The sequence below is a fragment of the Platichthys flesus genome, chromosome 6, assembly GCF_949316205.1.
Source record: "Platichthys flesus chromosome 6, fPlaFle2.1, whole genome shotgun sequence".
Lineage (NCBI taxonomy): Eukaryota > Metazoa > Chordata > Actinopteri > Pleuronectiformes > Pleuronectidae > Platichthys > Platichthys flesus.
The window spans coordinates 26,042,458-26,067,806 of NC_084950.1; the positions used below are offsets into that span (position 1 = coordinate 26,042,458).

The 25,349-nt window shown below is 40.3% G+C and overlaps 1 protein-coding gene across 2 annotated transcripts in view; it reads right to left on the reverse strand.

Moving 5' to 3' along the window:
* The window catches only part of glg1a (golgi glycoprotein 1a), a 37,419-nt gene that overhangs the window by 5,378 nt on the left and 6,692 nt on the right, over positions 1-25,349 (reverse strand). The window contains exons 2-22 of one of the 2 annotated variants that reach the window (XM_062389382.1): positions 19,946-19,975; positions 19,417-19,503; positions 18,869-19,084; positions 16,425-16,628; positions 15,445-15,516; positions 14,995-15,181; positions 14,410-14,624; positions 12,724-12,845; positions 11,966-12,067; positions 10,055-10,208; positions 7,812-7,853; positions 6,803-7,027; positions 5,913-5,975; positions 5,485-5,598; positions 5,099-5,187; positions 4,054-4,171; positions 3,811-3,903; positions 1,412-1,549; positions 1,076-1,199; positions 835-977; positions 164-265 (exon numbers count right to left, since the gene is read on the reverse strand). In XM_062389382.1, coding sequence (XP_062245366.1) covers positions 164-265; positions 835-977; positions 1,076-1,199; positions 1,412-1,549; positions 3,811-3,903; positions 4,054-4,171; positions 5,099-5,187; positions 5,485-5,598; positions 5,913-5,975; positions 6,803-7,027; positions 7,812-7,853; positions 10,055-10,208; positions 11,966-12,067; positions 12,724-12,845; positions 14,410-14,624; positions 14,995-15,181; positions 15,445-15,516; positions 16,425-16,628; positions 18,869-19,084; positions 19,417-19,503; positions 19,946-19,975 — 2,640 coding nt within the window. The remainder of the gene's footprint in view (positions 1-163; positions 266-834; positions 978-1,075; positions 1,200-1,411; positions 1,550-3,810; positions 3,904-4,053; positions 4,172-5,098; positions 5,188-5,484; positions 5,599-5,912; positions 5,976-6,802; positions 7,028-7,811; positions 7,854-10,054; positions 10,209-11,965; positions 12,068-12,723; positions 12,846-14,409; positions 14,625-14,994; positions 15,182-15,444; positions 15,517-16,424; positions 16,629-18,868; positions 19,085-19,416; positions 19,504-19,945; positions 19,976-25,349) is intronic. The other variant, XM_062389384.1, reaches the window with a different exon arrangement.

Consider the following 25,349-nt stretch of genomic DNA (forward strand, 5'->3'; position numbering starts at 1 on the left):
CTGTGTATGATCGGTAGCACAGTTTTTTAGTGTGCATTAAAGAACTGAAAGCCTTCATTTTTTTATTCAATTTTATAATTTTGAATAATCAAATTACCATAACATATGCTCAGAATTATCAGCATTTTCACAGTGTGTTGTTTGAAAGCAGAAATTTATAAACCTCCTGTGTGCAATGGATCTGCAGCTGAAGGTCCAGTCTGTAGTCCAGCGCTGACTCCTGCAGGATGACCCTGATCTGATCTTCACAGTCTGTAGACAAACGCTGCCACATCACACAAATACAGGCATTAATACGTATGTGGTAAATATCACTTGAAGAATTAATAATAGAGCCTTGTGACTAGATTAAGATTAAGATGCATTTATTAGTCCCAAACACATGCACAGACATGCAAAGGCACACTCATGCAGGTAGGGAAATTTAATCTATGCTTTTGACCCATCTGGTGCAGAACACACGGAGCAGTGAGCGACCATGTACGGCACTCGGGGAGCAGATGTTGGGGGAGTAAGGTGCCTTGCTCAGGGGCACTAGACAGGGTAGGGATTCTCTTGGATTTTTGGACAGATCAATCCAGGTTCATCTTTTGTTGTCTCTCCGTGGAGTCGAACCAGAGACGAACTAGAGACATTCTCTGCCCATAGTCCAAGTTTCTGCCACTAGACCACCGCCTCTCCCAGGCAGAGGGGATGTTTTCCCCCTATTAATTCATGTCCACACAAACCATTTTACTGTTGGATGTTCAAAATATCACTGTACAAACTACAATTCAAAAAACAACCCGCACCACAGTCCTAATGTTTGTATAGTTTATAGATATTGATTCTGACCTGGTCGGCATATTTGAGTTTGAGGCAGGAGATGACCTGACCCTCCAGCTCGCTGTCTGCGGTTGCTTTGTTCAGGATGGGCTGACAGAACTTAGGGATGTCTGCTTTACAGGCTTTCCTTAGCACCGGGTTCAGCCTGTAGTCTAGACAGGGACACGTACACGTACACATTCAGAAAAAGTCAGCAGTCCTACTTGTGGTCTTGATGATGCAGAGAGAAAAGAATTGTGAGATTGTTTACCTGTGTTCTGGGTGATCTGTCTCTTCGTGATCATCTGTTTACATTTAGGATCCATGAGCTCACTGTTCTTGTTCTGTTTCAGACACTGAAGAACGTTCTTCCCCTCTGACTCTGTACAGAACCGCTGAAAACAACAACAAAAACACCCATGTTACGTACATAAAAACAAACATAATAGGACCAAAAATAGTCAGGTTACACATGCAGTTTGGTGGAATGTTTACAAAAATATTCAGCTCACCCAAATTGACATGTGTTAACTGGGAAGTGACAAATTACCAGCAGCAGATGTGGTATCACAGGTCCATCGTTTTGGCAAAGATTTAGTGGACCTACCCTGATCATGTGCTTGCAGACTCTCATCAGCTGGTAGTCCAGTTCAGGATCGACCATCTCCACCTCCTGCAGCTTGAATATCCGCTGGTGGCAGCGAGAAGTCAACTGACGCTTATTCTCTTTCAGACACTCAATGACCTACAGGGACACACATGAACAGATTCGATCACTGGTGAGTAATTTGTATTTAATACAGAAATTTCCTTAGAGTGGACTGATGAGGAAAGCAGACAGGCAAAGCGGTTTTAAAACCTTAAAATGTACATGCACATAATGAAGTATTAACTGTGTATAATGCACACACTGCTGATCAAATGTACTTATTTCATCAAATGAAATGCAATCAGGTGATTGACTCCTCATCCAAATTGTGTTATGGGACAATATAAGTTGGGTAAATAATATAATAATAATAATATCAACAAAACAGTTTAATGGTATCATCAGTGGAGGCTAATTACTTTGAACATAAACAACAGCCGTTTCTGGTTCAACAAGAAAATCCCTCTCTCCAACATAACATCATGTCACTGTAGTAATCCTGTCCATTATGTTGTCTGTTATAATCTGAGTCTGTTAGTATCAAAAAACAACAATCCACATCTTGTAAAATAGACAAAAGCTGTTTACAATGCAGTACCGTTCTGCAGCTGCCTGGTTCACCATACTTGATAAATACTGAACAAATCGAGAATATTTTTTCCCTGGTCAATCATTTAAAACTAAGGATGCGCAATATAAATATCAACCCGATAAGTTATCTGCTTGATAATGGGAAGTTTATATTATTATTTATTGATGATTAATGAAATCACAGCCGATTAAATGTCTGATAAACGAAGGTCATGATGACATTATACCGCGCCCGTCCATACCGGTCCATACCCGTGCTACATAGGAACTGAAAATTAGTTTTTCACAGTTTCTGACAGTGACTGTAGTTTTACAATTTGCAATAAATGTTTTACAAAGGTTCCGAGAGGGAGAAAAACATTTGCAAATTCTATCACTACCAATCTCATAAGTCACCTTAGAGTCCATCATCATGACGAGGAAAAAGGCCACAGCGAGGGTCAGTGTGGCAGTGCCTATCCAGCAGGCATTTGAGAACTGCAGGTTTGCTAGAGACAGTCCAAAGGCTAAAGAAATTAATAACAAAATCACAGAATGTATCGCTCTTGTTGACCAGCCATTTTCCGTGCTAGAAGACCAAGGATTTTGCCGGTAATGGCACATTCGCGCAGACTCGGCCCAGTCGCCACTACTTTTCAGATGTGTCCCTGCCGGAACTATATGATGTGCTCGTCGCACACATTCATACTCTGATAGATAGCAATGTAAGTAGCATAAGTTACTATTTACATATCGACCCCAGTCGTCAGTCCAGTGAGTATGCGAAGTTTGACGGCTCAGTGGCTGGATGATGATTTAAAAATGAAACGGATGTGTTCTCAAGCGCAGGAGTGTTCCGCGTCACATTGAGCAGCAGTTGTTAAGCTTTTGAAACTATGTTCAAGCATTGGAAAATAACAAAGGAGAGGGCTCACTGTGTACTTTGGTACAATGCTTGCACTATGACCATGGCTATGGAGGACTGTGGGCTTGCAAGCTTGGGCTGTATGGCGCACACTTTACAGTGTGTTGTAAAGAGCTCCCTTTATGTTTTCAATGAAGGGTGCGCTTCATATTTTGTTTCAACTAATTGTGATTAATAATTTACATTTCTGCTCAGAGATATTGTCAGTCTATAATAGCCTTTGTTTTTAATGCACGTATTTTGATTTAAACTACTATTTTAGTACATTAAATTAATTTGAAGGGGAAATGTTCTTACCTAAATTTGTTTGAAGTTTTCTGATGTAATCGACAAAAAAACTCAGATCTGAGTCAGAACAGTTTTTTTGCGTTAACAAAGGAATATCAAAATCATCCATATTTGCTTACTATATCTTAGCCATTTAACCCTCAGGTGTGAATAAGCTACACGCTATGAACATCTATTTATCATACAGAAATGTGAAATTAATATGTGTACCAGCCATTCTAAACAGGCCAATATCAGTTATGCTATCGGCAGGAAAAATCCATATCATACTATATACCTATTTACAGCCAAAAATAATGTTACATAAATGCTCACAAACAAACTATTTTTGAAGGGAGGGACCTGCCATCTGCTCGGAAATGACAGTATCCACAACTGTTTCAGCTCTTCAATGCTAAAAATGTTGTCACAGTACTTGTACTGACTGAAACATTTTTCAACTGAAATGAAACTACCAAATGTTGTACACACATTTTAGCAAGATGTCAAGGTTTGATAACTTGACTAAAAGTAAAATGTGTCTTTTTGAAGTGGACGTGCAGAAATTCGTGCTTTTGTATGCATGTCTCCTGACCTGTGCGTTGCCGTAAGCCACATTCTGACACAGTCTGGTGATGTCCTGCTTACAGGAGTCGTAAAGCTCCGGCTCCAGACGGATATCCTCCGACTGCAGAGATTCAAAGAGGATTTAGTAGAGATAGAGAAAACATGGACACACAAACAAAAGCTGACATTTAATCCGTTTCTCTGTGCGGCTGTTTTGTCTCAGTGAGACATCAGGTGACCGACTGTGATGTTGCTGTGTCAGTGAACGTACCATCTCTACCTCCTCCACCCGGAGCTGTTTACGACATTTGACAGACACCCGCTGTTCCTTGGCCTCCTGCAGCGTGTCGTTCCTCACTGTGGTGCTGAGGCACATCACTACGTCCACCCTGAATGACAGAAAGACATAGGGTTATTCACCTCAGTCTGATTGTTTTTACTTCTCGCTATGGAGAGTCTGTTAATAAGTTGTGGAAATAACAGCAAAAAGAGAGTGTTTGGCTTCCGACCATTTTGTCTTGTGAGCCCATAAAGAGCTAACCGTTGTCCCTTTCATCCCAGGTTTTGAGTGTTTATGAGCTGTTTTAGATAACTGGAGAGGGAAACTTCACTTTAACCCTGATGTCCTGACTGTGCGCTTCTCGTGTTGTGTGCGCACGTGTTTAAAAACATCACTTTTGTAACTTTACCGTCTGAATTCTACATTAATTCCAACCACTACAACATCATTTGTTTATGTATGAGTTTGGTTTAGGCAATGCTATTTGATAGGAGTCAACGCCTGAGCTACGATCTGCCTCTGGAAATTAAGTTGGATTTCGGACATTTCACAGATTTTTTGTAACATCATTCAGGTTTTTCAAAAATATCTGCTATAAGCTGCACCAAGCTTGTTTTACATTTCTGTTTTTTATGTAGTGGCTCAAAATGAAATCCTGAGACTGAGCTGTGAACAGACAGATTTTCTCAACGCATAATTCACATATTTAACAGTTTCTGTTTATTTCATCACCCTTACTCCTAAATACATGTTCCATTTATAGTTTACACTGAGCTATTGTAATAACATATTTAAGTTAAGTAAAACAGTACTTTACATAACTTAATTCAAATAGTACTGCAAGAGACAGGTAGAGGACCTCGATATCATGATCTACGTGCTCAGTCAATCCTAATGACAGGTTGTTCATGAGCAAAACTTTATAACTGAGCTGATGGCTTTATAGAAATAACTTGTGTGTGTGTGTGTGTATAAAGTTCTGCTGTATTTGTCTGAAGCCTCTTTTTTTTCTCATGATTGAGTATGTGGGTCTTACTTCTTCTTGATGTTGGGACACAGTTTGAGGACATCCTCCTTGCAGGCTGTTTTGAACTTATAGGAGAAACGGAAATCCTTGATCTGAATCTGAGGAAAGAAACACAGTATTTATTAGTGACAGATTTAATGGAAAACAAGTGCCTACACAGTTGCATCTTCATTGTAAGTGATATAACTGAGAATTGGGTTAAACGTCCAGTGTGGAGGATTTAGGGGGATCTATCAGCAAACATCGGACAAACCAAAAACTTGCTCTTGAAAGGGATTATTGCCTTTGTTCTTACTCAAGGACCTTTGGTTCTGCTATACGCTTCACCACTCAAACCCACTGCATACTACACACTGAACCTTTAAGACTTAACATAATTTGACCGGCCTGCTCACCAGCTGGAAGTGTGTCACTCCCACTGCACACTTCTCATTCATCTCCTTTTGGTGTTTGTTTTGAACCAAGCACTCCATCAGATCACCAGTGTCGATCTGATTATCAGCTACCTCCTGACAAACAGAGACATGTAGACTTTCAAAAAGAGGTAGTATTTTTTTTAGAACTGAATCATTTGCAACAATTAAATCTCTTACAGATGTGTAATAAAATGTTTATTCATCATGCATTTAGAGTCAATTTGAAATCCTTCCTGCTTGATACTCTTTCTTCAGTACACTGGCTTTAGAGGCCAGTTTTAACACGGTGGACTTCCTTATATCAAGCGAGCATATCTCTTCTGTAGGTGCTAAAAATTTCAAAAATTCTTCCTATTACTTAAAATGGATTTCAGAACTGCTATCAGTAGTCGGTGGAAAAGACTCACGTGGCAGTGGGCCTGGATGACGGGTTCACAGGCTCTCATAAGCAGTGCCTCGATCTGAATATCCTGAGCACAGAACAAATGGAGCAATGCAGTTAACACAAAATATCCAGTAAGATCAGATCAGTCAGCTCTGATGATGCTGATATATAGTCACTGTAAGAATTAGATTTGGTTAGAGGAAGTTTCAAACCGGGGGTCTGCATTAATCGTAGTATGATTATTTTGACAGATAATGTGATTGGGAGGAGTCATGATTTCAGTGGAAAAGGTAAATTATAAATATCATTTGAACTGAAGAGAAACATATATGAAATACTTCACATTTGCAAGTGAAAATGGTAAATAAAAGTTAAAATCAGCTAATTTTAATAAATTTTTCTGAAAAGCAAGCCCTTTATCATGAGGTACCTTTTTCAAAAGCAGTTTCTTATACATTTTATTGTTAACATTACATGTTTGTATTGGTAGAGTACTGGTTATTATTATTAGATCTACTTTATTTTGACACATTCCCAATACAAGCACTGCACACTTTGGGCACAAACCCATCTTAGAATGATTATGTAGTCTAAATTTAAGTTGCTTTTAGACATGCAATGAATCCCCTAGTCAAATGGGAAATGTGACAATACAGCAGAAAAACAATGAAGGGTTAAAAATTGGAGACTTACAAGTAGAATATTCTGACAAAGATGTCAACTATGAAAGACAATGAGCTATGGACAATAAGGGCTGCTGCAGGAGCAGTAAATTAAAACAAGACTTCCACAACATAATTTATGCTACGTTCAGCCTCCTGCCTGCTCTACCCAAAGGTTTTAATGTGTCAATAGCCACTGAACCAGAATATTATGGAATGCAGCAGCAGTTGCAGCAGCTGTGGTAGTTACCTCAGACTCCAGCTCTGTCAGGTTTCCCACGACATCTCGGCAGTCGGACACCAGGTCCTCTAGATGGTCCTGCAGACACTCAAGCTCCTGTCCTGCCTCAGTCTTCTCACTACACCACTTTCCCAAGTCGGTCAAACAGCGTTTCTGCAGCTCAGGGTCCAGCTTCACGTCCAGTGCCCTCTGGTGGAGAATCCTCTGCACCTCCACCTTACAGTCCCGAGAGAGCTGTAAGAGAATGATTTCCATGTTCAGTTAGGAAACGACCAGAGAAACAGCTCCCTTTAACTGTTCACTGAAGCTTTATACTGATACTCCACTCCAGAATTGTTGTATTTCCATCCTTTACAAAGACATGTTTCAAAGGGCGCCCTTTCAAATATTCAGATTTGTATGTTTATTAAGTGATTTATAATAAAAGAAAAGCTTTATATATATATATATATATATATATATATATATGAACCAAAAAATGTACGCCTTTAACAAGACATGTGATTGATGTCTTGTTAACTCCCTATTCCTCTGTGGAGCAATGACATGAAAATGATATGTCAAAGTTCATCAACTTCAAACAAATGAATTGCACAGATTGACGTTAACACAAACATTAATCCACTGCTTGTCATGATTCCACTCAAATTAGCTCAATTCACTGTAAAATCTAGGAGTATAAATTCTGGTGTGCCCAGACCTTTATACAAAGGCTGATAATTTAGGTTTGGAGTATCATTTCAAAGCAAATGCAATACTGATGATTTACCAAGAACTTGTTTCACTGCAATTGATTAATACATATAAGCACATTAAGATTATCTGGAGCTAAGTATTGATTCTTCACAACACAGTGCAGTAGATTACTTCAGTTTACCAATTACTCTTGAAAATCAGCTCCCACATGCACCAATACCAGCGAAGAATTACCAGAATATAATCACTTCCCCCAACAAACCACCAGTCATCTTGATAGATGTCCAGTTTACTGTGATTGTTAGCGACAGGACATACTCACAGTAAAACCTTGGTTTCCTGCTTCAGATGGCCCACCAGGGAGCTATGAGAATATTATAGTCAGTGAGAAAGCTCACAAAAACTGTATTTACCATTGGCTGTATTTTCTTTTTCATACAGCAACCTGCTGTAATAAATGTATATTTGACAGGGGCAAAAAACAATAACAATAATTCACTTAAACTTACCAGAGTTAAGAATGACCATGCTGATGCTAGCTGATTAGCTTGTTAGCTTCAGCATGTGAAGTGGAGAGCTCTTAGTCTGTCTTTTGTAACAGTCAAAGAATAAATCGAATCGACAATTTAAAACAGCACCGCTGACCAGTAACAGTTTGACTTCTGCTAACAACTAACTGTTGTTGTGTGGATGTCTTGATTGAGACTTTCAAGTTCACAGCAACAACATGAACACTTACTTCCTTATAAAAGTACTAAATTTTACTTAATCATGGAAGAAATACATTTTACTATAAGTGCTTAATTTCACTAAAAGGAAGAATACTTCTGTATCAGTCAATAACATCCTCATAGTTTATCCTACATCCAAATTGTTCATTAACATTACTTGAGGCCAGAACGAAGGGGGATGCTACTTAAATGAAACTCTACAGACTGACTGACATGTGATGAGCATTTATTTGTAGAAATTAGTGCTGTCAAAAGATTAAAATATTTAATCGCGATTAATCGCATTTATGTCATAGTTAACTCAAAATTAATCGCAAATTTGTATCTATTCTAAATGTCCCTTCATTTATTTTTTCCCCATCATTTTTTTTTTTTTAATGCGCTATCAACGTGAAAAGTGGATTGGCTTGATTCATGCAAATGTTTTATTTTATTGAAAAACAACATTGCCAAACAGGGCGCTACAAAATAAAATTATAAAGTGCACATTTCAGGTAAACAAGGACTCTAAGGAGCCTATAGCGCAGTTAAACCATTGCTTAATATTTTCTTTTTTTCAAGTTTGCTGTGAACATAGCAGTCAGGCCTCTCAAACAGACAAGCAACAAAATAACAAACAAACAAAATACACAGGCAAGTGTCGGCCTACTTTGAAACAAAATAAACACAGAACTGTGTAGGGCTATTTGAGTCCTCCCCATATTTGTGGAAAATGTATTAAATAAGAAGTACCCTATTTTGAAATAAATAAAAACATATAGATGCAACCTAATAGCTTATAAATATATATTTTAGTTGGCGAAATATTAAAACAAAAAGCGAGAGCAGGTCAGACTGCAGGTGAACACAGATACTGAAGCTCGGTAGAAACTAACTGCAGCTTCTGCTCTGATCGAGAAGCTGAGGCGCTGATCTCTGATCAGCTGAGACCAGAGAAACACTGTGTTTTCACTGTTTCCATAGTTAAGAAGCAGTCAGTCACTGAGCTCTGATCTCACTGTGTCTCTCTGAGCGAGTGCGCAGGGGCAGGGGGCGGGGCGCTATCTGGAACCACACACACACACACACACACACACACACACACACACACAGACACACTCGCCCCCTCCTTGTACTTCAAGACGGCCTGATACGATGATGTTTTAAAAAATGTATGTGACTCAGTCAACCACCAACATGCAAAAGCGTGTGTCACACGGCGAAAGCGTGAGAGTTGGCAGCTCTGCGTTAATCTCGCGATAAAAAAATTAACGCCGTTAAACTGACAGCACTAGTAGAAATATGACTTAGATGTTCTATCGAAGTGTATGATTACAATTTAGCCTTTGTCTAGTGTTGAATAAAAGTACTAACAATTGCACTAAAATGGTCATATCAAATTGCAACATAGTGTTGTAGTAGATTTTGCATAGATTATTAGTATTGTAGTAATTAGTATTGATCGTCCCAGACCCTAATATCTATATTTTGGTTATAAACATTTAGCTGATTTTTTTTTTTTTATTAAATTCAACAATGATTTTTGAGATCTCCATTGCTGACATTTCTGCTGTTGATCCACTGTGACAGTTTCAAACACATTTTGTCCCTATAACACAGAATAATTGGTTATGACCAAGTGAATAGATCCTGAATTTTATTTCTGTGGGATAAAATAGTTCAGAATGAGAACTGCAATTAATTGTAATTGTGTGAGCAGGTATATATCAAACTTGAATCTGTATAAACAGACAACAGTATTATCATGTGGGTGAACAAATCCTTTTAAATTATTTTAAAAAGCAAAGAGACAAAAAGTCTCTCTTGTACCGGAGTGATCACAGTAGAGACTTACCCTCCGCCCCTGCTCCACAGAGCGGTAAGCGTGACGGTACAAGCAGGAGAAAATGGCACCCGGCGGCATCATCTCGCTGGTCTCGTTCCAGCCGTGAGTGTGGCAGAGCCGAGCTGCATCACCCTGGCATTTCTTATACAGGATAGGATCCAGCCTGAGCAGCAGCAGATCAGAATCAGAATCAGAATTCTTTTTATTGCCTTGTATATTTTCACATACAGGAAATTGCCTTGGTGTGGTTGGTGCACTTTACAAACAACAATATAAAAACAACAATATAGAGCAATATAAACATCAATATAAAAAACAACAATATCGAAAAAATAATATATACAGTAAATGTGTTGTGTGCGGTTTTAAGGTGCAAAGATTGGTGGTAGTGCCAATAATGTAGTGTTATAAATTATGTGCGAGGGTGGGGGGGGGGGGGTCAGCAGAGTCAGTGTGATGGGGGGGGCTTGTTTGTGAGCCCCACTGCCATGGGGAAAAAGCTGTTCAGGTGACGCAAGGTTTTAGTCCTGACGGCCCGGAACCTTTTCCCAGATGGAAGTCTCTGGAACAGGTGGTGACCGGGATGGGAAGGATCAGCGATGATCTTGCCTGCTCTCTTTCTGGTCCTGGAGTGGAACAGGTCTTGGAGAGCCGGCAGGTCACAGCCGATGACCTTCTCAGCTGACCGAATGATCCGCTGCAGTCTGCCCTTGTCCTTGGCAGTGGAGGCAGCGAACCAAACGGTGATGGATGAGGTGAGGATGGACTCAATGATGGCTGTGTAGAACTCAACCATCACTTTCCGCGGCATGCTGAATTTCCTCAGTTGCCGCAGGAAGAACATCCTCTGCTGGGCCTTCTTGGTGATGGAGGTGATGTTCTCCGTCCACCTCAGGTCCTGTGCTATGATCGTCCCCAGGAATCTGAATGACTCCACTGTTTTAACTGGGGAGTCGCACATGGTGAGGGGGGCGGTTTGGGCTGGGCTCCTCCTGAAGTCTGCCACCATCTCTACAGTTTTTGAAGCGTTCAGCTCCAGGTGGTTCTGGCTGCACCAGGAAGCCAGGCTGTTAACTTCCTCTCTGTAGGCGGCCTCGTCCCCATTGGAAATTAATCCAATAAGGGTGGTGTCGTCGGCAAACTTCAGGAGTTTGACAGAGGGATGGCTGGAGGTGCAGTTGTTGGTGTAGAGGGAGAAGAGGAGAGGAGAGAGCACACAACCTTGAGGGGCTCCAGTGCTGATGGTCCGGGTGTCAGAGACAAGCTTCCCCAGCCTCACGCGCTGCTTCCTGTCGGTCAGGAAGTTGGTGATCCACCTGCAGGTGGGGTCAGGCACGCTCAGCTGGGTCAGCTTGTCCCGGAGAAGAGCTGGAGAGATGGTGTTGAATGCGGAGCTGAAGTCCACAAACAAGATCCTGGCGTAGGTGCTGGGGGAGTCGAGGTGCTGGAGGATGAAGTGGAGTCCCATGTTGACTGCATCGTCTACAGACCTGTTGGCTCTGTAGGCAAACTGCAGCGGGTCGAGGAGGTGGTTGGTTATAGTTTTGAGGTGGGTCAGCACGAGTCGCTCGAAGGTCTTCATTACTACAGAGGTCAGGGCGACTGGTCTGTAGTCATTAAGGCCTGTGATCCTCTGCTTCACATGCCATGATTAACAGATGGGTTGTTCACTGAGGGTACCTCAAGTGTCAGTATGCTAACGTTACGTAGTAATGCGGCTTCATACTACCACATTAACTGCACATACAATAACCACATACAGTATAAACTCAAAACATACATTAATACCTATTAAAGACAGACTATTTACTGTTGGAAGGTTATCAACCAGCAAAGATACTGTTGTTTTACCTCGCTTGATTTAAAAAACAATCCGAACGGAATAAAAAATTTAACAGAAATACACTTAGCACATCTTACTTCCAGTCTCTGGCAATAAAGTACTGCAGCTCCAGCAGTCTGTGTTCACAGTCCTCTACCATCTTCTCAGTGTACAGATGCTCCATCAGACATGATAGGATCCTGTAGGAACAACACCAAAATATTCACGTTTAACCGATTCTGCACAACAAGCACAAGATTGAAGACTCATATGTCAGACATCATTAGAAGCTTAATATTAATCTAAAGTTTATCACACAGTATAACCTGCTCGTCTGAATGATCATCAATTCATGATTATTTGCAATGAACAGAGGTCATTTTACCTTAACATTTAAACTTTTGATAGTTTCTTTACATCTGATTTTATATATATATATATATATATATATGTATAAAATGGAAAGGTGTGAACTCTGAAGATTATACGAGTGTCAATTGCTTACTAGACCTCTGAAATAGCCGACACACAATGTATGAAAACAATAACACCAGTTAAGTAAATGATTTAAACCTATATGGTGGCCACACACGTGTTATAGAGCAAATACAGTTACATTTTATGAAAAACATTAACCATAAAATCTTCACTGAAGAAAAAACAGGTAGGATGAACACAATGTTTTCTAACTTTACTCTGCACCATTCACTGTTTATAGGTTTAATTCTGAAGTAGCTTCGGAGCATTACCACAGGCCAAGCAAACAGCCCACATTCCACCCCCAGGCGGGTTTACAACGAACACAGCACCAAGAAAGTGTGAAACTAAGGCATTGAAGAGTGGCAGGACGACTCACATGGGGTCTCCATTGCGGATGTGTTTGCAGGCAGTCTGGATGACCGACTCACACGCCTCGTTCAGTGCTCGATCGATGCGGTAGTCGGCTCCTGGATCGGCTTCCTGAATCAGAGTCTGGAGCTAAGGACAGAGAGGAAAATTCCCATCAAGAAAAAAAGGAACCAGCTTGGGTTCGGCTCTGTGGAGTGCTGAAAGACATTCTGGGAAATTAAGTATTTACTGCTAAAATTAGACAGGCAGCGTAACCAGTGATCTCTGACTAAATGTAAGACATCTGGAAAATTGTTAAGAAACATGGTTTTTAACTTTGTCCTTACATATTCCTGAAAACATCTTTTCAATGTCACAGAATTGACTTGCTGAACTAGCCACGTCAACACGGAGGCTCTGTTTATATCCATGTCTCTCCAGACTCACTTTATAGATGTATGACTTAGGAGCATGTATGTATTAAACATATTGTATTTTTATCATAATATGCATAGGAGTTATTGAAATGAAATGTGTGTTGTGAGGTCACAGTGACCTAGACGTTTGATCCCAATATTCTAATCAGGTCACGCTGGAATTCGAGTAATTGTTTCTGCCAAATAATGGAATTTTCTCAAGGCGTTCCTTGGATACATAGATAAATACATCATGCCTTAACTGAATGTTGCTTCAGTCCAGTGGTTACAGATCGGTTTATCCTGACACATTATGGCTACATTAGGGCTGCTCAATTAATCATTTTAATCGTGATTTCGTTTATGGGGTCAAACGATCTCCAAACTACTATAATCGAGTTGAAACGATTATTTGGCATTTTTTTCGAAAGAGACGCATGCGCAATTCAGTCCTTCCCCCAAAGCATTCAACGCGGCCAAGCTGCCTGGCACTCTCTCTCAAGCAGCTGTAGAGTTAAGGAGGCGAGTTGTGTGTGTGGTGACCGGCGGTATTTAAAAAAGTGGAAAATGGCTGAGGGAGGGCAGCCCCGTCTGATCGACAAGAAGGTTAGAGAAAATACTCTTCTATGAACACTTTGGATTCGAAGGAATCCGACTAGGAGCCGCGTCCATTCTCAAGCGTACTCCCGCCTGGCTGCTAACACCGGACCCGCGCCGGTCAGCCCGCATTTCACCACTTGCTGTTGTATGTATCCCGTTCAATGTAGGAATCGTGGGTAATGATGATGGTCCTCATAGCCATCCCCACCCCTCTCTTTCTCTCTCTGTCTGTCTGCTTGTGTGCTTATAATGGGGGGGGAAGTTGGGGACATTTAATAATGAGAGGAAATTTCAAAGTTCTCAGTGACAATGTGTTTTTTTTGGAGAATGTTAGGGTTGCCATTATTAAGGGTTTGAATAACCGGCACCGATATCCTGGTTTCACGGAGGAATAAGACATGCAGCCGGCATTGGTGTTTACCTGAACCGGATGTGAGGGATACTTCCGGTTAGAGTCAATTTAAGAATAAAGCATAGAGTTCAGAATAAGGGCACATAATAATCGTTTGAATAATCGTGATTTCAATATTGTCCAAAATAATTGTGATTATGATTTTTTCCATAATTGAGCAGCCATATGATACATATAAATTAACAAAATATTTAAATGTCTTTACCAGACTAGTAGTGCTGTTGCTGAAGGTAATTTATTATTCCTAACCCAATCTAGATTATAGTACATATTAATGTAGACTTACCGCCCTCTGACAGTTGGGGTCGATGGCTCCCATGTCTCCTCGGCCGACCCTCATCAGGCAGTGCAATGTTCGTCCTTTTCGGTGCAGACCGGAGCAGTGACCCTCAATCTCGCTGCGACACTGCAGCACTATCTCCGGGCTCAGAGAAAAATCCTCCATCAGCATCCGCCTGTAGTCCATCATCTCTCCCTGACACTCGCCACTGACCACACGACCTGAAAACATACATTCATACACACACATGCACTTAAGACTTTGGGGGCATGTTTAAGTATAAAATAAAAAGAATTATCAGATTATCAGGAATATTTCTTCTTTTCCACTGTCTCTGAGCTGCTCACATTCAGAGCCTAAGGTTTTTTTCCTCTTAGAGTTTTGACTAATGATAAGACATTAGCCAAACTTACAGACAGATGGTCATTGTTTATTTTACAAGTAAATAAATCTCAGGTGAAAACACACCAGTGACTGACAGGTAATCCAGCTAACAGTGGCCATTGGCTGCCCAACAAACAAACAAAGACAGTGATTGGTGGTTGGGACTAAGAGTGTTTGACAGGTTCACAATGAGGCAGAGATGCTCACCTCGATGCACAGCGGACTCCAGACAGAGAAGCAGGTAGGACAGGCGAGCTTCTCGAGCTCGGGGCATGTTGGTGTCCACGCTGCAGCGGTACTTCCTCAGGTCTGACTTGCAGGCTTTGGCCAGCGAGTAGCTCACCTTGTAGTCCTGAGCAATCAGCTTCTGCCTGGTGGTCAACGCCTCACGGCACTAAGGAGCCAACATCAGCATTACAACAGAGCTAACAATGATTTGCCTCTGATGTGACAGACAATCTAATGTGGGTCATTTACTCACAGAATCTGATGTTAACAATCGGTGATCAACATAACAAAATAACTTATAATATATATATATATATGACGATATACAGATATGGCCACTCTGCCACTGGCACCCTGTTCTCTTCACAGATGAGAGCTGGTTAATCAACAAAATTTCTCTCAAAGACAGTGAAGAAAATAAATTCTCACCCTCTCAGTCATTGTCTCCTCAAACTTGTGATTGAAGAGGCATTTGTAAACTCGTCCCTCTCCTGCCAGTGTCTGGAAAATCAAAACAAAAGAACATTTCTTTCATCACAGCTTGAGTTTCTTACTAAGTCAATAACTCAGACGCGAGGGGGATGTCACAGATGATGATAGATTTTTTTTTAAGTTCCACGATGGGTTCTCTCTGTGACGTTAACCAACGGATCAAAGCTAACAATGCTCTGCCGGAAGAGAAGAAACTGTACATAAATGAGAGGAATAATGATTACACACAATATTTTGGGCTTTTCCAAGCACAAGACAGCCAGACACACTGCTTCTGATGGCGTGTTTGTTTGATTACTCTCTTGATTGGTTGGGGTATAATTTGTTGTCTGTCATCTCTATGACATGACTCTATAATCACCTAATCTGTCAAAGAGAAAATTTTAACAAACAAAAATATCACCAGCATTAGGAGTTTCTGATTAGAACTGACTCTATAGTAATTCCAACTTGATCTGATCGTTTCATAAAAATATATTCAGTACGTTTTTCTGACCTGAAATCTGAGTTAAAAAGCACAAAATGAAGCAGAACAGTTGCTAAAAACCAATGAGTTTCAAAATGTAGGCAACTGATTTACTCGTTTATAAAAATAAAGTGATAAGAAAAAGAAAAGGTAAAGTTTCTAAATTCTAAATCAATCAAATTCTATTTGAATAGCCCATATTCATAAATTACATTTTGTCTCATAGGGCTTAACAAGATGCGACCAAAAGCGACTTAAAACTATAAAAACAATGGGAAACACATTGTTTATTATTGTAAAGCAGGATAGACAATTTGAACTATTTGGAGCATAAGCTGAAATTAGTCTAACTGAAGGGAAATAAGAATTAATGCTATGGTGGTAGTCGGCTCTTTTGCAAAGCTGTAACTCAAGATCAGGTGGTCCTGTGGAGATTTGCATAAATCCTTACATTTTCACAGAAGCGCTCCCGGTCCTCGCGGCAGGAGAAGTAGAGGTAGCGGTCAAGGTGGAAGTCATCTGAAGACAGTTCAGCCACTCTCATGATGGCCTTCTTACAGTCGTCCTTGATGGTGTGTGCCCCAGCCTGCTCCTCGACCTCCCGTACCAAACCTTTCTCCAGACAGGCGATCACCTCACCCTGAGAGTGGATGTCCTGCAAGGTGGTCAAAGATCCAAGAACAGCAGGTAAATTTCAGTGTCACGGTCATGTTGTTTAGCTCGGTTACAACCAGGATTCATTTTAGGAGAACAGATTATCATTTCTGTTATGTTCTTCCATTTCATCCACTCCTGTTTGTATCAGCCTCATGATTCGTGTAAAGACACAGACAGACACTCTTTAAACTATTACTTTCAACAGCTACAGTACATCACAGCAGCTTCTGTTGTTAACTATGACGTCTTCACAAGGCTTATTAATAGGGTCACATTTCCCAAATTCAATAACAAAAGGTGTCCTTAAGATGCATTAGTGCTCAGCAACACCGGGGAATAGTAGTGGCTTGAAGTTTTACTTGAGTGTTTTAGTAACCAAATTCAATAACCTTTATTTAAAAAAATTATTCATTTAAATCCACCAGGCAACCATTTTTAACTCAACTCAACATTTCTGATGTGTCTATATCTTTCCTGGTACAACAGCAGCTACTGCATGATCATTTCATCAGCCACATGATCTGTTGTCTGCTTTATCCCTTGTGGTTTTAAACTAAATATCTTTTGTTTGTATACATCAATTGTCCTGACATTTTGAAAACCAAAACAGAGAAAACAATAATTATCTAAGTGCCTAACACACAATCTCACAAATGTTCCACTGTGTGGATTATAGTTTCACCACGACCATATGTATTACATTTTCTCAGTGTGGTTGGGGGCGAGCTTGGTCAGTCTCATCTCGATCACATAGAAGTCAGCCGCTGTGACAAATTCCTGATAATGAAAACCATCTCGCTCCCCCTGACAAATGAGTAATTTTGCTTTGAGTTCTGATTGTGACGATGTGATATCCCATAATAACTGCATGTCTAACATATTTATCAGGGTTTAGCTTGGCTCAGCAGAAGGAAAACATGTTCAAAGATTAATTTGCTCTGGTCGCTCACAAACTGCAATCAAACTTCTCTTTTCACGGTCTAGCTTTTTTCTAAGTGGAAGCAGCGACAAAGGTTCATCAGACCCATCACAAAATCTCGAAACACTTTCACTGCTTGTGGTTCAGACTTCATTTCACCTGTCCTGCTGAGGAAATCTACAAGTCAGTCACTTGGTCAGAAACCCATCAAGAAATCATTGTGCTCTACTGGTGCATCAATTTTTGACAATGGTCCTTGACAGAAATCTGTTGAAGGTCATCAGATCTTTTACAATTGCACTAAAGCAGCACACCACATCTTGACCAAAGTGTCTGAATCCTTTCAGACAACTCAGGGACTTGTCCATGACCTGTGACATGTTTCTGACTTGACTTCTTCTCCTGAGGCCTTGGGCTTCATTGTCCCAGATCCAGGATCACAGATGCGGCCAAATAATGAATCATGGTGGCAGCTGTATTAAGACTAAAGCTTAAGTTTGCTTGCCCATATCCTGGGCCTAAACACATTTGTACACTATTTACAATACAACTAACTGGAGCAAGTTTCAACTGTTAATCATTCAATTAAATTGTATTTGTTTAGCCCATATTCACAGATTACAATCGCTTCATAGGGATTACAAGGAGCAACATCCTATACCTTTAAACCTCAACAAGACTAAAAACTAACAAAAACAACAACATATGTATACATGGATATGATTTGTGCTGCCCATAAATGCATTGTATCTATGAATGTTTGGGTTAATGGGTGAATAGCATAAATGTACTCTAAAGTGCTTTGAGTGGTCAAGACTAGAAAAGCTCTTTATAAATACAGACTATTTACCATACTATATATCATATCTATGTAGTAATATGTTGTTGCTTGTGTGTATGTATGTATAAATCTCTTACATAAGTTTGTATATGGTGCTTGTCATAAATCCCTTTCTGGCTTTATTATTACATTATTACTAGTGCATTATTAATGCTATTACCATTAGAATATTAGTGTTATTATTTTTGTTATCATTGCTATGCTATCACTGTATTTTATAAATAAGTATAATACTCATACTTATTAGCATTACTGTATATGTACAGTAATATATACATATTTCATTTATTAACACAAAAAGACAAAATACCTTATCAGAAATATTGAAAAAGATTCATAACAGTTCAATGAGAGCTGTAGTCAATTCAACAGAAAATAACCTATATAGCACCCCAATATAATTAGAGTGAATGCATGCAGTAAGTGCTATGTCGAATTCTTATCTTTAAACACATTAAGTTCAGGTTTTAAATTTCACCTTCTCTCCTATGCTGATGCTACCGCAGCGCAGTGTGTTGATGTCCTCGCGGCATTTGTCCATGAAGCCACAGATGAGCCGGTAGTCACTGAAGACGATGCTGGTCATTTTGGTGATGTACTGGTTGCACTGGTAGTCACTGATGTTGCTGCGATGATCCACCAGGCAGGACACTAGGAAGCCTTTACCCAGCTCCTCCGCAGCACATTCTTTAATCTGTGCGAGGAGAGCAGACAATGTGACAACTCTTGAACTGCCTTGTTAGTGAAAGGTCCTGAACAAATAAACTTTGCCGTATCCTTTATAATAAATAAAGGATACAGCCCAGAAGTGAGTTTAATAAAACAGTGTGTCCAGAAAGCTTCAGATGCCATTGAGGCATGTTTCAGATGCTTCAAAAATAGCAGCTCTATAAAAACTGAAAACAAACTGAGGCTCCTTTTAATAGTGAAGGGAGAAAACATCACTGAGATAAGGGGTGATTCTTTGATACTCAATGACAAACACTACCCTGCAAAAAAATAAAATAAAAAAAATAAAAAACTGACCTCAGGGATGATAGTCTTGCAGACCTCCACAGCTACAGACTCAAACTTTGGGTCGGTAGTCAGGTTCAGCTTGTAGTTCCACAGCAGCTAGAGGAAAGATGACACATCAGACTACTGCAGGCTCATTACACTTTTCTTATTCTCATGTCCAGTATTAATCAATCAACCAAATTTTATTTGTCAACTACTACAAAAAATGTAGTAGTTGATGACATATCATCGTTAACATTCAAACCAATACAAATGTAAAGTTCTGAAATTCAATATTGATAGTGCTTCCAGCACTGCATCAGCCAGATTAGTAACTGGCTTCTAAGTAGTCTTAATTTTGTACCTAACCCTGCACCATATTTAACCCACTTGTCTAAACATCCACTGACTGCAATACAACAAATAGCTAAGTACGATATTTATGTATTTGGAAATGTCTGATATTCTAGACTACACATATACGGCACATGGAAATTAAAGGATAACATGATGCATGCTGGGAATTGTGTTTTAGGGTGTGGCACCAGAAGTCACTTACATGGTTGCATTCGGCAGCAATCTCAGTTTCCTGAAAGACAGAAAGAAAGAAAGAAAGAAAGAAAGAAAGTGATTTACAGTGCAACGTGCGACATACTTTCAAGTTTAAGTTTATTTCTGTTGAACTTTCATGTCTTATGGGGTCGTTGAACACTAAATATAGAGCAGTGGGTCAACCACACTGCCATTTCGCAAGTTATCAATTTCCCCCACATCCCATCATCATTGCAAGCTTATTGTAGAGTGTTGGTGCGTTTAGGTGTTTGTCATCGAGTCCACCTTCATAGGTGGCCACCTCCCAGTGAGGCAGCCCCTGAGTCATGACACAGCTTTTCGGGTCCAATGTGGCCTCTGTGTTATTTTCATGCAGTGCTGTGTTGACCTGAGGTGACATGTCTGGCTTTCTGCCTTGATCAGCGGCCAAGCCCCTGTTGACCAATGGTTCCCCTCCCCCTTAACCAGAGAAAACCCCAAATCATAGCTGTATTCCCAAAGGAGGGCCAACTTCTGTGTGTGTGTGAGTGTCTTTGAAATAACAACTCTGCAAATGGATGAAGAGTTTCTGACTGTTTACCACGTAGCAGCCACAGCATGGGCCAGGAATAGGTGGTCTGTCTGTGTGTGTTTGTGTCTGTGAGTGTGCATGCTTAGTAGGTCCTATTTACAGTGTATTTTACACACTAGTGTTACAATGCCCTTCATACTGACAGTGAACGCACCGTGACGAGCAGGTCTCAGCCTGGTCAAACCGAGGAACAGGACAACAGGGTGTAAGTAGGGTGGAAAGAGGACCGACCGATGTTATGAACTGCACTGAGCAGACTCAGTGGGTCAACTGGGCAGAAACAAATAAATAAATGGTTTTGGAAATGTGACCAGAAACAGCTGACACACCCGCCACCACCAGTGCTAAAAGAAAAAGGGCCTTTCATTATTGTGTGAATTTTCAGTAGGATCTTTTAGAACTGCTGCACACGAGAGGATGTTCAACTCTTAACTGATTTTAAAAACATGAGACCAAAATAATAACAGATTTAACTGATTTTGGATATTATTATCTTCAGAACACATAAACAAGACGTTTTGGGGAAATTGTAAGACACTTACCGTCTGTAGGAAACAATTTCACAGTGGCAATTCCAATGACTTGGGATCTCACAAACTCATGTGATTCTTCTACTTCTCTTTTATTATAGTACAATTTTCAGGTGCATTTCTTTCAACTTTGAACTGGGGTCTGGAAAACTGGCGTGATAAAACGTGACCTCATAAAAAACAAATACAACATGGCGGAGGATCAGCTGGCTACACTTGCATGTGTTCTGTTTGCAGAAGGACAAAAAAAACTATGGATGTATGCATGTCTTTGTATACATACGTACATACATATACCTACATACATAACCCATAAAATCATTGGATTGGGCTCTCATGTCTGTGTATGAAAAAGTATAAAATTAATGAGATATTATAATTTTTTTCAATTTCTTGTCTTTAGAGAAAACATTACTGTGGGCGTGCGTCAAATCAAATCAAATTTGGTGTGTCTCGCCCATATTCACAAATCACAATTTGTCTCATAGGGCTCTAACAAGGTGTGACAACCTCTGTCCTTAACCCTCAACCAGAGTAAGGAAAATCTACCAAAAAAAAAAAAACCTTTAAGAGGGTAAAAAGAACGTCGAGTTTCCAGCTCGGCAGGGGAAGTAAACGTTTAAGAAAACAAAGACTTCTTATCTAGTCAATACAACACTGATTTTAAAGCCCAAATAAACAATGATGAAACAAGATTTTGTCTGCCCAAGTAGCTGATGAAAACTGAGAAAATTCTGAGTTTACTGGCTAAATTAGCTGTTCCGGCCCAACATGTTCAAACTCAAAATCGCTGTCCAGCTGTTGGAGCTGTAATCACACACATGAGGAGGAAATTAAACCAACACAGCTGACAAACCCATTCATATCAGGCAGTTATTCTGCCTCCTTTTGTTAGCCATCTTTCCAGCTGCACTCAGTGAACATGAAAAATCTTTCAAGATCTTCCTCTCATTTAATAGCTGCAGCTAAATTAAACCTAATCGTTTCTCCTCTTGGGAAAACCATGAGGCTGAGCTTTAACTGGAAGTAGGTGAGAGGAAGAGGAGTAGAGAGAGAAAGACACCTTAATACAGAGTTTGTCCTTTTAAGCCTTAGGTTGTCTAAACTAAATGAACGTCAAATTAGTGTGACCACTGTCATAGACTTACTATTGTAGTCAGATATTTGAATTGAAAACCTTATCTTGTAAATTGCAGCAAAATAGTAATAACAGTTACATAATACTTTTTAAATCACTTTTTATATAAATACTGAGATAATATTAATCTCTTGAGTAGGGTTGGGTACCGAGAACCGGTTCTAATATGGCACCGGCTCCAATACAACCAGTACCTACCCGGACCGAAATGCAACGCAGATTTCGGTGCTTCATTTCGGTGCCTGAGCCAATTGAAGACTGAGGTCTTCGTTCCTCCCGCCTCCTCAGACTTCCACTCCTTCCTTCACGGGAAGGGGCGCCTCCCGTTGGGCCCCTGCATGAGTCGGGCGCGGCTGCTGGTGGACAAACTCTTGTCTCTGCGCTGCCCTATACAAAATTGTTTACTTCTCATGGGTACTTTCAGTGTGTAAAGTTTCATTTTGATAGGAGTAAAGGAGAAAAATAGCCCCATTGGGGTGTATTGTTGCCTGGCCTTATTGGCACACATTGATGAGAATTAAACTTGTTTCCTCAACTAGGATTTCTTAGGACTTTTAGTATGTTGTTTTGGGCACCTAATAGAAATTATCTATGCTGGAAAAAATTATTTAAGTAAAAAGCTACTTTGCCTGGACTATAACACCCACTAAAATCAGGAGGCAGCAGTCAATGGAATACGAAGGAAACTGAATCTTGATTTTCCCCGACTATACAGCGGAGGTGATGGAGCAACGGCGGGGCTTCCGCGAAGTTCAACAGGTGCTGAGAGAGAAGGAGATCCGGCACTCGCTGCGGTTCCCTGCCAAACTCCACGTTCATCATCAGGGGCAAGTGAAGGTATTTAACGACCCGGCTGCAGCGAAGAACTTTATTGAGCAAAAACTTTGAAAGGCTACTATGCGAAATGCAAACGTAGAGTATGTTCAACGATCACTGAACTGTTACCACGACGATCTTTTTGCTTTTTTCTTCTTAATGTGTAATTTGTTCTGTGCCGTGTGGGCCAACGAGGGGCTGTGTTTTGGAGAATTTCTCCCTGCTTTTTCAGCCGGTGGTCCCAGATGAGGATGAGGGTAGCTCTGCTTCGTTTGGGGAAGCATTTGGTGGGGGTTTTGTTTATGTTCATGTTCTTGTTAACTGTTAATTGTATTTTGTGTTTGTTGATGCTGCCTGCCAGGCCGAGTGCTAAGTTTATGTTCACTTAATTATTATTTTCTTGGTCGCTATTCAATCTCCTGTGTTTAAGGTATCATAAATGAGTAATATGCTTGATTCTATATCCTTGCTCTCCGGAACGTCTGTGGGTTAGGTCACCCGGTTAAGCGTGGTAAAGTATTTGCACACTTAAAGGCGATGAAATCCGACACAATTTTCTTACAAGAAACGCATTATAAAGCCACCCAGCAGAGGAAACTGAGGGCTAACTGGATCTCACAGGTCTATCATTCTCCTTTCACATCTAAGGCTAGAGGCCGGGCCATCCTTTTCCGTAAGAATATACCTTTCTGTTTTCAGTCATCCATAATTGATCCAAATGGCAGGTATTTAATTCTAACTGGATATATAAATCTACTCTCCGTAACACTGGTTAATGTCTATGGGCCAAATACAGATGACCCCGCCTTCTTTCGTAAATTGTTCAATTTAATTCCTGATAACGACTTGAGCCATATAATGATTGGAGGTGACTTTAATTGTTATCTTGACCCATATCTGGACAGACTATCCTCAGCTCCTTCCCCCAGTATTGTGGCTGTTAAAACTCTCAATAATTTGATGATGTCAAAGAAGGTGGTAGACATTTGGCGACTGGAACATCCATCTGATCGTGATTAATCTTTTTATTCTAATGTACACAAGTCTTATACACGGATTGACTATTTTCTAGTCGACTCTAGACTGATCTCTAATGCTGACAATGTCAAATATCACAATATAATAATATAAGACCATAGTCCGGTTGAGTTGAACCTCCGAATGTCCCTCCCCAGACAAGCCTATACCTGGCGTTTCAATCACCTCTTACTCCAAGACCAAGCATTTAAAAAATACATAACAACTAATATCTCTCAGTTTCTGGAGGTCAATGACAACGGGGAGGTTAGTGACTCAACATTGTGGGAAACACTTAAAGCTTATATTAGAGGCTACATTATTTCTTATGAAGCTACATTGAAAAGGGCTAGGAGAAAGAGATTGGAGGAGATAGATGGAGAATTGCTGGTTGCTGAACAGGTTTATAAAAACTCTTTGCTCGAATCAGATCATAAGAATATACTTAAATTGAAATATGAGTACAATTCCATCCTGGGGGAACAGATTGGTAAAACACTTCTCAAACTTACACAGATTTAATTTATAAAATTAAATCCAAATCTGGCATTATGCTTACTGACTTAGAGGATATCAACAATCGATTTCAGGAGTTTTACTCAGATATTTACACATCCAAATCGACAGCTACACAGGAAGACTTAGATCGTTTTTTTGAACCACTTCAACTCCCACAATTGGATGCTGCCTTCATGGACAATTTGGACTTGGATTTCTTCTGACATCTGAGGTACAGGAGGCAATAAACGCATTCCCTTCTGGAAAGGCAGCCGGACCGGATGGGTATGGACCAGAGTTTTACAAGGCTTTTCAAAATACTGGCTGATCATGTTTCTTCTGACCTCATTAGGGAGGCCTGGACTAGGGACTTGAACTCAGATGTATCAGCTGGGCTCTGGGAGGTGGCAATGACTCGGATTAACTCTTCTATAAATTCACGTTATAGATTAATCCAGTACAAGGTGTTGCATAGACTGCACTATTCAAAAACAAAGCTGAGCCGCATTTTCCCATAGGTCTCCTCTCAATATGATAAGTGTTGCGCTGCTGGGGATTCACTGGCGCACCTTTTTTGGTTTTGCCCTAAACTGTATAATTTTTGGAGTAACATTTTTCAGTGGCTCTCAACAGCATATTCTGGAGACATTCAGCCAAGCTGCGATCTTGCCATCCTTGGATTCTCAGCAGACACTCTTAAGCTTCCTTATGACACACAAACTGCTCTTCATCTCTTGATGGTGGTCGCTAAGAAACTTTTTCTTCTGACTTGGAAGTCTACTTCTCCACCCTGCTTCACACACTGGCTTAACGAGATGTTCTGTTATTCAAATGGAAAAAC